The 16495-nt window shown below is 42.5% G+C and overlaps 1 protein-coding gene across 1 annotated transcript in view; it reads left to right on the forward strand.

The window, feature by feature from the left end:
* Positions 1 to 16112, forward strand: part of LOC148136470 (uncharacterized) — a 132628-nt gene extending 116516 nt beyond the window's left edge. Inside the window, exons 15-17 of the mRNA XM_087983274.1 lie at positions 8633 to 8707; positions 13522 to 13596; positions 15863 to 16112. Of these exons, the coding sequence (XP_087839400.1) occupies positions 8633 to 8707; positions 13522 to 13596; positions 15863 to 15951 (239 nt within the window). The 3' untranslated portion in view covers positions 15952 to 16112. The remainder of the gene's footprint in view (positions 1 to 8632; positions 8708 to 13521; positions 13597 to 15862) is intronic.
* Positions 16113 to 16495: the final 383 nt, after the last annotated feature.

The following is a 16495-nucleotide window of genomic DNA, read 5'->3' on the forward strand; positions in this document are numbered from 1 at the left end:
ACGGGGAGAATGTGCAAACTCCACACAGTCAGTCACCCGAGGCTGGAATCAAACCCAGGTCCCTGGTGCTGTGAGGCAGCAGTGCTAACCACTGAGCCACCGTACCCCCAAGATTTTTGTTAAGAATCCCTACTGTGTGGAAACAGGCAGTTCAGCCCAATAATTGCTGGGCCCCTTGCTGAGATATTTGTATCATCGATAGTCACAGGTGAGGTGCTGGAAGACTGGAGGTTGGCTAATGTGGTGCCACTGTTTAAGAAGGGCGGTAAGGACAAGTCAGGGAACTATAGACCGGTGAGCCTGACCTCGGTGGTGGGCAAGTTGTTGGAGGGAATCCTGAGGGACAGGATGTACATGTATTTGGAAAGGCAAGGACTTATATGGGATAGTCAACATGGCTTTGTGCGTGGGAAATCATGTCTCACAAACTTGATTGAGTTTTTTGAAGAAGTAACAAAGAAGATTGATGAGGGCAGAGCAGTAGATGTGATCTATATGGACTTCAGTAAGGCGTTCGACAAGGTTCCCCATGGGAGACTGATTAGCAAGGTTAGATCTCACGGAATACAGGGAGAACTCACCATTTGGATACAGAACTGGCTCAAAGGTAGAAGACAGAGGGTGGTGGTGGAGGGTTGTTTTTCAGACTGGAGGCCTGTGAGCAGTGGAGTGCTACAAGGATCGGTGCTGGGTCCTCTATTGTTTGTCATTTATATAAATGATTTGAATGCGAGCATAAGAGGCACAGTTAGTAAGTTTGCAGATGACACCAAAATTGGAGGTGTAGTGGACAGTGAAGAGGGTTACCTTAGATTCCAACAGGATCTGGACCAGATGGGCCAATAGGCTGAGAAGTGGCAGATGGAGTTTAATTCAGATAAATGCGAGGTGCTGTGTTTTGGAAAAGCATATCTTAGCAGGACTTATACATTTAATGGTAAGGTCTTAGGGAGTATTGCTGAACAAAGAGACCTTGGAGTGCAGGTTCATAGCTCCTTGAAAGTGGAGTTGCAGGTAGATAGAATAGTGAAGAAAGCATTTGTTATGCTTTCCTTTATTGGTCAGAGCATTGAGTACAGGAGTTGGGAGGTCATGTTGCAGCTGTACAGGACATTGGTTAGGCCACTGTTGGAATATTGCGTGCAATTCTGGTCTCCTTCCTATCGGAAAGATGTTGTGAAACTTGAAAGGGTTCAGCAAAGATTTACAAGGATGTTGCCAGGGTTGGAGGATTTGAGCTATAGGGAGAGGCTGAACAGGCTGGGGCTCTTTTCCCTGGAGCATTGGAGGCTGAGGGATGACCTTATAGAGGTTTACAAAATTATGAGGGGCATGGATAGGGTAAATAGATAAAGTATTTTCCCTGGGGGCGGGGAGTCCAGAACTAAAGGGTATAGGTTTAGGGTGAGAGGGGAATGACATAAAAGAGACCTAAGGGCAACTTTTTCACGCAGAGTGTGGTACGTGTATGGAATGTGCTGCCAGAGGATGTGGTGGAGGCTGGTACAATTGCAACGTTTAAGAGGCATTTGGATGGGTATATGAATTGGAAGGGTTTGGAGGGATATGGGCCGGGTGGGCAGGTGGGACTAGATTGGGTTGGGATATCTGGTCAGCATGGACGGGTTGGACCGAAGGTCTGTTTCCATGCTGTACATCTCTGTGACTCTATGACTAAGTCCGAGTATCCTACACAGACCCATTCCCCTGCATTTACCCCTGACTCATGCGCCTAACCTAGACATCCCAGAACACTATGGGCAATTTAGCAAGGCCAATTCACCTAACCTGCACATCTTTGGATTGGGGGAGGAAACCCATGCAGACATGGGTGCAAACTCCACACAGACAGTTGCCCGAAGCTGAAATCAAACCTGGGTCTCTGATGCTGTGAGGCAGCACTGATCCACCGTGCTGCCCCTATTGAAATTAGGACTAGAACCAATCGATTAAATCTTAATTTGGTAGTTTGGTATACATAAATTTAAGGCAGAACATTTAAAGTGTGCTGACCATTTCTGAGATTTAGAATTCCAGAAGCCTGCATTGCTTAAAGTTCACTTACAAAGAAGTTTGACAAACACCCAAATTAACAGCTAAAATTAGGCATTAAAGGACTTTCTGCTTTCTTTTAAGAAAGGTCTGTCTCAGACTCAGCTGCCGTCTTGTGTGAAGATTTATTTAGGGGCATGTTTCACTCAGCAAGGAGGCCTAACTGCATACAAATTTCAATCAGGCTGTCGGGAACTGTGAAATCTGCAAGTTCTCATCATTATCATTGTGGCTACTGTCCTGAGACAGATATATATCTCCTGATGTGATTGCATTGCTTGGATTTATTCAAGCCTTCTAATTACTGTGCTTGTAACATTGCCAGGGTTGAAAATCAAACTGAGAGCAGGGCCAGAATGATTGTGAGCTTTACTTAATTGAAAATAGAAATAGCACGGAAACTCATACTCAGAATGCTAGAAAAGTAAACATTGGAAATTGAAACTGTCCCAACTTCACCCACTTCTCGTGAATTAAAATTCATGCTTTGGCACTTAAATCCACCAGCCATATACAGTAAGTTCTAAATCCTCCACTGCTGTAAACTTGCCTTTTGTGTTCAGCAATAAAATTGACCAAAACAACGAGACTTTCAACTTAAGTATTACAAATGTTTTGTCAAAGATTTTCATCTTGCACTCACAAGACAAGTCACAGGCATATTAATAAATGCTGGCAAATACCAATAAATGCTGGGCCAGCCAATGGTGCTCCGTCCCACAATTGAATTTTAAAAATACGGGAAGGTGCAACATCTTGTACCGAATGAGAACAGAATGCTAATTGGTTGGGAATGGACTGGTAGAGGTGTTGCCATGAAGAATGCACCACTTAGATGATGACCGACAGTTTACGGTCAAGCTAGTTCAGATTTAAACTGTCAGGCAGCAGAAGCTTGAACATACGCACCAGCAAGTTCAGGAACAGCTTCTTCCCGGCAATAATTAGACTGATGAATGGACTCTCTAACTCCAAATGACTCTGATCTTGCTAATGTTGATCTTGCCTGATGCATGCCCTGTATGACTTAACCTGTATGCCTCTGTCTGAGTTTTTCTTTTCTCACCCTATGGTCTTTACATCCTTGTTTACTATGATCTGCCTGTACTGCTTGTGAACAAAGCTTTTCACTGTACTTACAGACATATGACGATAAATCAAATATATATCAAACAAACCAGACTGCCCAACTTCGATTGGTTAAGGCAGTGCCCTGAAGAATTAACCAGGGAAAGGTTGTGCCCATTTTGTTGCATTGAAACAGGTACAGTCTGTCTGCAAAGAAGAAGGCACAATTTGGTAACGTGTAGCTTCCAGTACACAAGTCTGACTAACAATCTGAAATTATCAGTGTAATTCTTAGCAAATTATAAATTATGAAATGGCATTTTCTCTTTTCATTCTTACCCCTTGTCTTAATGAATGCAAAATATAAGGCCTTTTTACAACAATTCTACGGCACCAAATGACTATTTATTATAAATCCCTGGCCCATTGCTCTTGCAGTCTCATTTCTTGTCTTTGTATGCCTAAAGGTAACTAATCGCTATGTTAAAGCTTTGCCAGTTTCTGTGCTTTTCCAAATCTTCTCTGCCTGAAAGATCATTCTGACCTTCAATCACTTCCTTCAACATGATTGGGGGATGCCGGTGTTGGACTGGGGTGTACAAAGTTAAAAATCACACTACCGCTCCCTACCTTTTATCTTAGCCTGCTGGACAAACTTTCCTCATTCCTGAAGAAGGGCTTATGCCCGAAACGTCGATTCTCCTGTTCCCTGGATGCTGCCTGACCTGCTGCGCTTTTCCAGCAACACATTTTCAACACCAGGTTATAGTCCAACAGGTTTAATTGGAAGCACACTAGCTTTCGGAGCGACACTCCTTCATCAGGTGATATCACCTGATGAAGGAGCATCGCTCCGAAAGCTAGTGTGCTTCCAATTAAACCTGTTGGACTATAACCTGGTGTTGTGTGATTTTTAACTTCCTTCAACATGAACTTTGATTTACTGGGTCAACTGTTTTTTTGGGAATGTAGGGAGATATCCCCTTCTCCTGCCCTATCATTGCAGCACCCACACTCTGAACATGTGATTTTTTATTCAATACCGGATATTTGTGTATTTAAGTATAGATGCTTTAGTAAGTGCTAATATTATAAAAAAAACTTTCACAGCAATGTCTCACAGTTAGACAGTTGGAAAAATCACAGCTCATTATCTGAAGAGCAGTGAAGTTTGTTTCCTTGCCCATATTTATTCCTTGAGCATCAACACTGAAAACAGATTATTGGGTCTTTTGTCATGTTCTGTTCTCTTCCACAAGGGAAAACATCTTTTCAGCACCTACCTTGTCAAACCTCACTATATTTCAACAAGATCACCTCACATCCTTTGAATTCCAATGAATGCAGGCCCAACCTGTCATCACCTCCAGAAGGAATTTAATAAAACAGATGTTTTCAGGGCTGTGGAAAAGGATCAGAGGAATCTAATTAGCTGAGTTACACTTTCAGAGAGTCAGCATGGATATGATGGTCTGAATGGCTTTCTGTGCTATAACCAAGCAATGACTTTGTAATTCTATGACAAGGTACCACACTTAAGATGATTAGAAAAACTGACATGGTGGCATATTTTGGAGTTTGGAACAAAATATTTGGGATAAAGGGTATCTAGTCTGAATGGTGAAGTATGACATCAGGTGCCTCATCTTTCAATGATTCAAGGAATGTAGATTTATATCCGTCCACAAACTTTTCATGATTCCTGAACCTGTTCATGCACAGCACAGTGGCAACATGAGGGCTATTCTCCATATAGTGTCATGTCAGAAAGATGTTCTGTCTCCCACACAAATGGGATATAATTCCAGGGCCATTACAATGCCAGGTGTGTGGGGCGCACATCCAAATCACTGGCAGATCATATCAGTAGAAGGACAAAGGCAGCACATGCAAGGAAATACCACCATCTGTAAGCGCCCCCACAAAAGCCACGCACCATACAGTTATCCTGGAATTTTAAAAATATTTGTTCATAGGATAAGGACATTGCTGGCTAGGCCAGCAGTTTTTTTTAGATTAGATTAGATTAGATTAGATTACTTCCAGTGTGGAAACAGGCGCATCGGCCCAACAAGTCCACACCGACCCGCCGAAGCGCAACCCACCCAGACCCATTCCCCTACATTTACCCCTGCACCTAACAGGCAATTTAGCATGGCCAATTCACTTGACCTGCACATCTTTGGACTGTGGGAGGAAACTGGAGCACCCGGAGGAAACCCACACAGACACGGGGAGAATGTGCAAACTCTACACAGTCAGTCACCTGAGGTAGGAATTGAACCCGGGTCTCTGGCGCTGTGAGGCAGGAGTGCTAACCACTGTGCCACCGTGCCACCCACATTTGTTGCCCATCTCTAATTGTTCAGAGAACAGACAGAGTTAACCCCATTGCTGTGGGTCTGGAGTCACACGTGGGCCAGACCAGGTAAGGATGGCAGATTTACTTCCCCAAAGGGCATTAGTGAACCAGATGGTTATTTATGACAATCAACAGTGGTCTCATGGTCACCATGAAATGATCTTTGCGTTCCAGATTTTTATTGAATTCCAGTTCCACCATCAGTCATGGTGGAATTCAAACTATACCCTAGACCATTAGCCTGAGGTGCTGAATTGCTAGTCCAGTGACATCAGCACAGTCTTCCCAGATTTTGCTGTTCATTCAGTGTTGCTGGATAAAAGTCCTGGAATTCCCTCCCTTCCGGCACTGTGGGTGCCCCTTAGGGCTATGTGATAACCCTCAGGTTAAATCACCGCCAGTTTCTCTCTTATGAGAGAGCTACCCAGTAGTCTTCTGGGATAGTGACAACTTTACCTTTACCCTATGGGACTGTAGTGGTTCAAAAGGACAGCTGACCACTTTCTCCAAGGCAATTAGGGTGTCAAATTATAGGAAAGATGTGAATGTATTGAAGAGGGTTCAGAAGCAATCTGCACAAATGATTCCACGAACAAGAAACTTCAGTAATGAGAATAGATTTGTGAAATTGGGACTATTCTCCTTAGAGAGATGAAGGCCAAGAGGAGATTTGATAAAGTTGTTCAAAATCAAGAGTAGGTTGGAGAGAGTAAATAGGGAGAAGCTGTTCTTACTCATAACAGGAACAAGAACAAGAGGGCATTGATTTAAAGTGATATTCAAACAAAAACATGAGAAATTTTTTTCACAGCAAGTAGTTAGGATATGAAATGCACTGCTTGGAACTGTGGTGGAGATAGCTTCAACTGAGGCATTCAAGAGGGCATTGAATGGTTATTTGGATAGCATTAGTGTGAAAGGGTATGGGGAAGTAGCAGGAGATTGGCACTGGATAATCATGATGAACCAAATGCCCTCTTGCACTTCCTTGCCGATGTTTTAAATATGTGTGCCATCTTTCTAAACTGATATTCAGATAATTAGGTGCCCTCTGGTCCTGGCTGTTTTTGGTGCTTCTGGAGAATAGCCACACCGTCACAAGTGTGCATTTGACTGGGTTCAGAAATACTTGTGTGAATAGATGAGTCACAGTTAGCTAATGAGAAGTTTCAAGGGACAAGGTTGCAGTTGAGAGTAGAGCAGAGTTTTAGCTCCACCCCTTGTCTCCCTCCAAGACTTGTCTTTGAACTTCCATGACACTTTCCCCAACATAGAGATCATGTGTATTGGTGCTTTAACTTTTTCGGATTCTCCTTGTCTCCTTTTACTTCACTAAACTATCAAGTCCCCCAGCCACAATTCCAGATAAATATTTTCCTCATTCTTCCTGTATTTTATAATTTCTCCTCCCACCAGTTTATTTACCTCATCTCTGAAATTCACTGTCAGTTCTAATAATTCTGTCCCATCCTTACCTTTCAAATTCACCTCCATTTGTCCACATTTGGCAAGAACTTGTGTATCTCTCCATAAGCACCTTCTAAAGTGACCACTTCCTTCTAGGAGTTCAAGGGATGTAAAATATGTGGGAATGTACCATTTTCCTAGACTCTCATCACACTGACTTGGAAGTATGTCATCATTCCTTCACTGTCACTGGATTAGAATCCTGGAATTACCTCCCCAGCAGCATTTTGAGGAGGTAACAAAGGTGATCGATGAGGGTAGAGCAGTAGATATTGTCTACATCAATTTTCGTAAAGCTTTCAACAAGGTTTCTCATTCGCTCATCCAGAAAGTTAAGATGCATGGGATCCACGATGACTTCACCACATGGATTCAGAATTGCCCATAAAAGGCAGAGGGTAGTGATGGTGCGTTTCAGGCTGGAGGACCATGACTAGTGGTTTTCCAGAGGGATCCATACTGGGATCTCTGCTGTTTATGATATATATAAATGACTTGGAAGAAAATGTCGATGCGTGGATCAGTAAGTTTGTAGATGATACAATGATTGGGAGAATTAAGGATAGTAGAGAAGGTTGTCAGAAGGTTACAGTGAGATATAACTCAGTTGCAGATTTGGGCGGCGAAATAGAGATAGAGTTCAATCTGGGTAAGTGAGAGACACTGCACTTTAGGAGATCAAATGTTAAGGAAAGGTGTACAGTTAATGGCAGGACCCCGAACAGCATTGATATATGGAGGGATCTTGGTGTTCAAGTCCATAGCTCCCTGAAAATGGCTACTCCAGTAGATAGGGTGGTAAAGAAGGCATATGGCATGCTTGCACTTATTGATCGGGGAATTGAGAACAAGAGACTGAATAACATGTTGCAGCTTTATAAAGCTTTGGTTAGGCCACACTTAGGGTATTGCATTCAATTCCAGTTGCCACATTACAGGAAGGATGTGGAAGCTTTGGAGAGGATGCAGCAGAGGGTGCATTTGGCAAGAACTTATACCCTCCAATCCAGGATGCTGCCATAAAATTATGAGATGCATGGATAGGGTTGACGGTCAGAATCTTTTGCCCAGAGTTGAAATGTCTAAAACTAGGGGATATGCATTTAAGGTGGGGTGAGGGTGGTATGGAGTTCAAAGGACATGTGAGGGGCAGGTTTTTTTACACATAAAGTGGTATGAGTCTGGAACACGCTATCAGTGATGGTGTTGGAGGCAGATATGATAGAAGCATTTATGGGACTTTTAGATAAGCACATAACTATGCAAGAAATGGAGAGATAGGGACCAAGAGCAGGCAAAATGGATTAGTTTAATTTGACGGCATGTTCGGTGTAACATGTTGGGTTGACAGGCCTGTTACTGTGCTACACAGTTCTACGTCTGTCTACAGCACTTGCACTGTAGTGATTCAAGAAGAAAACTGACTACCACCTTCTCAAGGGCAGCTAGGGATGGACAATAAATGTTTCCCTAGCCAGCAATTTTGACAAGCTGTGAATGATTTTTTTTTAATGTTCAGCATGGCTCCACCTCTTCACTTAATCACAACCTTCAGAACAAAATGGACTTTTGGCTCTTGCTTAACATAAAATATGTGCTCACATGTGACACTTACCTGAAAGTAGAGTAATAGGCTAAACACATCAGGCTGGTATGAGAACTAATTCCTCATTTCACTTTTAGCTGCACAGACATTCGATGAAATAAGGCATGCACAGACTGATTTCAAGATGGAATATTGTCAGCTGAAGACAAACAGTGAGTGGATTTAAAGCCTGAAACATCACTTTATCTCCTCATCCAGAAATGCTTTGCAGAGAGTTGAATTAAAGCAGTTCTCGAGCCTGATGCAGTCTTGTGGATGCCGTGAGGTTAATCTGAAATATATGTCCCATTGTCACAGGATAAGTTCATAGAGGAGACCATCTCCTTGAAGGCTTGAGAGATCTGGAGGAGAATTACCAAAAGTTCATTGACCGAGAGGTCATTGGTGTTGCATGAGGTTATTGCACATCATAATGCAATGGTAATTCCATCATTAGAAACTGTCCAATGCAAAGAAGGAAATAAGAGATTGTTCCCTCAAACAATTATTTCTATTCAATCTTGAATGATTAGATTAGATTCTCTAGTGTGGAAACAGGCCATTTGGCCCAACCAGTCCACACTGACCCTCCGAAGAGTAACCTACCCAGACCTGTTTCCCTCTGACTAATGCACCTAACACTATGTGAAAAATCTTTCTGAGAGATTTACCTTACCAACATATCTACTGGGAACTCTCTGTAAATGCCACTGAGAAAGAGTTTGTTCTGTGTCATTCTACCTCATCAAAACTTTATGGAAGTCACTGATAAATTATGTAGATGTTTCCTACATGGACAATAGCAGAATCCACAAATAAATCTCTCTATGGTGAACTTTATCAGGACAAATAATGTTATGATGGTTTGCACAGACAATACAAGAGGCAGTGTAAAAAAGGAGTCTTACAAAGGTGTAACACCACGAGCAACTGTTTGTGTGGAGTTTGTACATTCTGCCCTTGTTTGCATGCGTTACTTCCGCGCACTCCGGTTTCCTCCCACAGTCCAAAGATGTGCAGGTTTGGTGAATTAGCCATGCTAAATTGCCCATAATGTTCAGGGGTGTGTAGGTTAGGTGCATTAGTCAGTGTTAAATGTAGAGTAATAGAGTAGGAGAAAGGGTCTAGGTGGGTTACTCTTTGTAGGGTTGGTGTGGACTTTTTGGGCCTAATGGCCTCTTTCCACACTGTAGGGATTCTATGATTATCTTGAGGTAATCTCTCTCAGTAAAACACTACTATTGATTAGAGACAAGCACTGAATAGCAGTTTAGGTTGCTTCAAGAACCGTAAACACCAATCCTCTGTCCAGAGCCCAGAAGAAGGCCAGCATTGGTACGGCTGCTAATATTTCCCCAAGCACCAATTTAACTCCCAGTTCTATTACCAGTCCCAAACCTTCATTAAAGAGGTGATGATGAGGTTGTTGATATATCAGACAAGTTTGAATTCCGGGGAGTCTGCCCTATACCAGGAGAAACCAGGATAAAGGGAATGCTTTGTCATGGGCATTTTGAAAAGGGGATGCCCTTGGGTCTGGGTAAGAGTGGAGGAAAAGATGTTGCTGGGAAAGAGAAAAGTACAGTTCAGATGGGTTCCCTGAATGTGGCAGCGCGGGTCAGTAGAGTGGTCAACAAGGCATACGGCCTGCTTTCCTTCATCAGACGGGGTATTGAGTACAAGAGTTGGCAGGTCATTGTTACAGTTGTATAAGACTTTGGTTCGGCCACATTTGGAATACTGCGTACAGTTGTGGTCGCTACATTACCAAAAGGATGTGGATGTTTTGGAGAGGATGCAGAGGAGGTTCACCAGGATGTTGCCTGGTATGGGGGGTGCTAGCTATGAGGAGAGGTTGAGTAGATTAGGATCGTTTTCATTGGAAGGAAAGAGGTTGAGGTCTGCAAAACCAGGAGAGGTGTAGACTGGGTGGATAGCAAGAAACTTTTTCCCAGAGTGGAGGACTTAATTACTAGGGATCACGAGGTCAAAGTGAGAGGGGAAAAATTTAGGGGGGTTATACAGGGAAAGTTCTTCATGCAGAGGGTGGTGGAGAGCCTAGAATGCGCTGCCAACAGAGGTGGTAGGGGTGGGAACGATTTAAGATGTATCTAGACAGATACCTGAATGGGCAGAGAGTAAAGGGAAACTGATCCTTAGAAAATAGGCAGCAGATTTAGATAGAAGATATGGATTGGCGCAGGCTTGGACGGCCGAAGGACCTGTTCCTGTGCTGTAATGATCTTTGGATGAATTGGCATTCGTCACCTTCCCTACAGTTACAGGACATCCTCCTCCTCTGGATCGCCTACATCACCATGGGTGGCACGGTGGCACAGTGGTTAGCACTGCTGCCTCACAGTGCTAGAAACCCAGGTTCAACTCCTGCCTCAGGCGACTCTCTGTGTGGAGTTTGCACATTCTCCCCGTGCCTGCGTGGGTTTCCTCCGGGTGCTCCGGTTTCCTCCCACAGTCCAAAAATGTGCAGGTTAGGTGAATTGGCCATGCTAAATTGCACGTAGTGTTAGGTGAAGGGGTAAATGTCGGAGAATGGGTCTGGGTAGGTTGCGCTTCGGCGAGTCGGTGTGGACTTGTTGGGCTGAAGGGCCCGTTTCCACACTATAAGTAATCTAATCTGCAGTGACCCATGCTTTCCCCAAGGCCCTGAGCCACCCTGTAAGATGACACTATATCAGATTAGGTGTGAATGATGAAGAACTTTTTCACCTTTCACAAGAAGAAATGTGCCATGTCTTCAAACCAAGCAGCTCCCTGTAGCTTTTTCAAATGTTGAAATACCTTCATATTTAATCATTTTTGTGGACTTTATGGATACCTGGGTTTGTCCTTCTTTGAAAGAGATCGATGTCAATGAGAGTACAGTGGAACATTTATTAACAAGGAATTTCTGGATTGTCATATTTCTTGGGATACTACATATTTGAGGATATGTTTATGACTGTCAGATTGTACTGTCTGCCTATTGTTTGCAGTTATTGGTGAGCAGTTGCTGAAAGGAGGGAATTCACAGCAAAGCTGTCCTGTTTCTGAAAATAAATGTTTTTTTGTGGTTCCTGAATGTCCTTTTAAATAGTGACTGGCAAAGATCCTAAGCAAGCTGTGTCTGCCAAGATCCCAGGTATAAATCCTGTGTTTGTCGACACCCATCTCCACGTCAGAGCATCCGAATGAGAGCTGTCGGCATCTTCAACCTTCTACTTTTCTCCCTCAAGAATTAAGGTCACTTGTCTAAAAGTAGTTCTTTCCCAAATGAATCTCTGTAGTGAGAAATCTTTATAATTTCATTTATTAATGCGTGTGTGTTCGTTCATCCATGTGCTTGTGGTTACTTAAAGGGTTAAACATTTATGTATATTACAGCAAACTAAGTATGTTAACCAGTTTTGCATTTTCATTTATCAAGTTTTGTTTCATAATTTTAATGATTGTAATGAGGCTGGCCAGGTGAATCTCGAGGATGAGATCACTGTTAGGGCTGTTAACGTGGGCCAGTCAGGGAGCCCTGGCTTACAGATATAAACAGAAGTGTTACAGGTTCTGTTTGCTGTCAGGACTGGCTCTGAGCCAGCTGGTCAGAATCCATGTACTGTGCATACGTATATGAAGGATGACAGGTTACCGGCCTCTGTGCAATTATTTCAATAATAAATCAATAATTTTGTATTTGTTAAAGAACCCTGATTTTTATTTTAAGTCTAGTATCGAAAAAGCATAAAATCTGCCAAATCTGGAACCAATGTGAAACAGTTAAATGACTACTTAATGGAACAGTAGAACTGAAAAGAGACAGTGCACAGCTCTCAGCCCCATCCAGCTCCTTGATCGTGCAATAGACAACCATGAATTTTCTGTAGAAAATGTCTTCTGAAGTAACCTTTAGGTATTAACTAGCAATTCCGAAACAAAACAACATATAGAACACATCTCTTTATCATCTCCACCGGAAAATAGTGATGTCAATATCAGTGAGAAAATAGGAGAGAAAATTCTCTATAAAGAAAGCATTGCATTGCAAAGAAGGAATGATTAAAAGTTGCAATGTTGGCCTTTAAGAGAACAGTTATTCACCTTTCCGTAGCGTGTTAACTCAACAAGCTTAATGGCAAAATTATCTTTTTAATCTGTTCAAAGCATCAGTGGTTTTGTTAGGCACACATCTGGAAGAGTCGATGAATATTTAATCTGCAACACACAAGTTGTTCTCGTAATTTAAGAACGATTTGGTACAGCTGGGGCCAGCTCCACCATGTAAATGTTTAGGATGTCTGAGTTTGACATTTGAGTCCAGCTGCTTGAAGATGCCACTGCATGAAGTATGTCTGAGGATATATTTTACTAACCCATGCATGCAGGCTGTCTGGCACTGTTCCCAGAGAAAAGGAAATGGTGGTGGGGGTGGGGTGACCACAGAAATATGGAAGCGTAGATACACAATAATTATGCTGAGAGGACATATATTGCAAAGCTTTTTGTCTTGCCCTCATAGAACAAATAATTTGCTGAAGCAATCACAGCAACATGGGAAAGGGTGATTGAGTGGTAAGTTATCTTTGATTGGTCAACATATTGCTTTGAAGAAAGCAACTGCAAACTGTAGGTTTCCCAGCTTCTGTAAATGTGTTTATTATAGGTAAATTGCAATTCAGGCTGTGGATCAAAGTCTGGCTTCATTTATCAGAAGACCACTCGACAATCTGTAGATATTCTGGCTCTGACAAAATGTTCCTGAAGCAATTTAACATTTTTCAAGGGTTTTTGTGAAATCCATATATTGTCACCTTGTGACACTTGTAATTCTACAGTTTGGAAGTAGTAGACAAGAGTGCAAAGGACAAAAGTGATGCAAAACCAAATGTGAAGGGCAGGTAGCATTACTGAAAATAAATGTATACCAGTTTAATGGTTTTATTGTTGCTGGTGACTTTACCTGTTTTGCATGTAAAATGGAGTTTGTTTTCTGTTTTAGTTACATGGATGTTCAATGAGCTGAGGATGGCCCAGGCTGATTTCAAAATGGAGCTCTCCCAAATGAATTATGACAGTAGGTGCTGACAAATAATTTTGTGAGTTTCCATATCTGAGAATGTTCTCATTTCTGTTAGGTTGAATTCCTCAACGTTACATTTTAAGATGAATAATGGAAAAACAATCATAACAAAATTGAATAGTGGATATACTTTGTCATAGAGTTTTGAGAAGATGTATAGCTCAGGTTGAGGTACTGGATGTAAGATTGCTCGCAGATACTTTGTCATCTATGGGTCTAAGAGTTGTTGAGGTGTCTCAATGCTGTGTAAGCATATATTAACCACTTGGATTACAATAAGGTTTGGCATACAAATTGGACTATAGATTGGCCTGTTTTTAAAGCACTTTGCAGCCTACCAGGACTCCAAAATGAGCAGGAACTCCTTATGAGCAGACTAACCACTATATTGGACGGACAAGTGACATCCTTGATCCATGCCACTTGCAGGCCCTTTGGGATTACAAAGCCTCACTCCCTGTTGCAAGATTGACTTCCTCTGAAGTGGTTGATGCCATCACCCTTTCAGGGATGCCACAATTACTAATTCTCTGCAGAGGTAATGACAAGTAACTTATAGATTGGGGATCAAGTAGGAACAGAAGTTGACCCAACATTAAAGGACCTTACAAACCACTGACCCGTGACCCGATTCCCAAAATCATGAAGCTTATAACAGGTCAGTACCTCCCTATCCACCCCAACAATCATACTGAGGAACTGTACGGTGTGATTGTTTTGATGAGAACAGAGGTCTCACATAAGAAACCCCTCAGGCCTCTGTAATTTTACAGCTTTGTTTTTAAGACAGAATGTGGGAAGATATTGACTCCAAAGTGTTTGATAACAATCACAAAGCAGTGTCCAAATCAGGTGTTAAGCAGATCGTGTCTGTCTTCCTGTTGTGGAAGGACATGCTTGATTTTTTGAGAGTACACACTGCTTTGTCAAGTGGACATATCTAGGATCTACACTCTGGAATTCTGCCCCTTGAGTCTCCTCCTGTGTACAAAGCTGGATGTTAAAGATCTCATGGTGCTATCTCAAGGCAGAGGATAGAAGTTCACCCTGATGTCCTGGCTAATGTTTATCCTTCGACCAAAGGCAGATCATTTGGCCAAAATCATATTGGTGCTTGTGGGATCTTGCTGTGGCCAAGTTGGCTGCAACATTTCTTCTGTTTGAAAAGTGACCGCTCTTAAAATATTCATTGGAAGTCAAATGAAGGAGACAGGACATCCCAATGCCCTCCCTTGTAAGGAGCTCCGCATCCTCCCTCAGGAAGATTCTAACCCTTGTCTCCATCACCTCATTCAATGCTCTGAGAATTCTCCCCGTGTCTGTGTGGGTTTCCTCCCGGTGTTCCAGTTTCATCCCACAATCCAAAGATGTGCAGGTTAGGTGAATTGGCCATGTTAAATTACCCTTAGTGTTCAGGGATGTGTAGATTAGGTGCATCATTTTAGGGATAAGTGTAGAGTAATAAGGTAGGAGAATAGGTCTAGGTGATTTACTCTTCGGAAGGTCAGTGTGGACTTGTTGGCCCAAATGGTCTATTTCCACATTACAGGGATTCTATGATTCTATGAATGTGAAAGGTACTATTTAAATGGAGGTTCTCCTCAAGCTTTCTTCCTGGTGTGATCCTATTTTAATGCAAGTGAATTTGTGTTGTCCCAGAGCAAACATCTGTAGTATGATAGTTGTTGAGTGGATGGTTGGGAGAGGGGAAATGGGGGCTTCACTTGTTGAATGAGGTGTTGGGGTTGATTCAAGAGTCATAGGAATTAATGAAAAGGTACAAAACAAAAATGATCATCAACTTCTTTGTAGTTCTTCTGTGCAGCAACAGCAATTAGGCCTCAGAGAGCTGCCCAATAGGACATGCCTACCAGCAACAATAAGAGGCAGTTAATTTTAGAAATCAGATCGAGCTCCACGGCAACGAGCATTGCTTCAGAGGTAATGACTCTGAAATCTCATCTTCTGACGTCACTGAGATTTGGAAAAACTTGCTTTTCGTACCTCCCGAATCACACAGGTGAGCTTCCCTCCAACAATCTTCAACAGGGTCAGTAGGCAGAGAGGAGATCCATAAGGGGCTCCACTCCACCCTTTGAGAAAATTCTCACCCACTGTCTCAATCCCATAATTCAAGAGTGCCATAAAACTTTGATACAATAACTGGCAGGACAGTTACTGCTTGATGGGGAATTGTGAAAGCAGGATACTGGAGAACCCTGCTAGCTACCAAACTCACATTTGTTTGTCTCTTCTGCAGTTACAAAGAGGTTCAGCGAAATACGAAGTGCACAAAGTTGGTGGAGAGTGGAACTCAGTCAATTAAAGAAGGACTGTCAGTATAGCTAATGTGTTTCCATGGCAAAACTATTCAGGAACACTGTATCACGGAATTATCATGCTGCTGAAGGATGCCATTTGGCCCATAGTGCTTGCACTGGCTCTCATATCTCCTGCATTTTCCACATATTGCTGCACTCCTTTATTATCCAAAAATAAAACAACAAAGCATTGAACGATGCCCAGTCTTTGTCGAACTCTGGCACTGCACAAATACAAGAAATTATCAGAATCTCCACTCAACGAATAAGAGGAAGAATTGCCCAACCAGAGCATCCGTTGGAGGTGGGCACATGCCAATGATGTCATCCTACTTGGTGGATAATCCTGTCGGCTATGTTCATGGTTTTCGAAGAAAATGTTCCATGCTGGGAGCGCATGTGAAGGAGATGTCCTCCGTGGTCAAAGGATCGGGGTGTTGCTCATGACTATAAGCATTACAAGGGTTCAAGGCTTATAATGTTCCAGTGGTGCTTTCATGTTCTGAATTGGCAGAGAAAGTTGCAACAAAATTTGTAGACTAAATATATTCGGACATGAACTCTGTTCAAAT

The sequence above is a fragment of the Chiloscyllium plagiosum genome, unplaced genomic scaffold, assembly GCF_037043375.1.
Source record: "Chiloscyllium plagiosum isolate Xiang-an unplaced genomic scaffold, Cpla_swu_hap1 HiC_scaffold_45, whole genome shotgun sequence".
Classification (NCBI taxonomy): Eukaryota; Metazoa; Chordata; class Chondrichthyes; order Orectolobiformes; family Hemiscylliidae; genus Chiloscyllium; species Chiloscyllium plagiosum.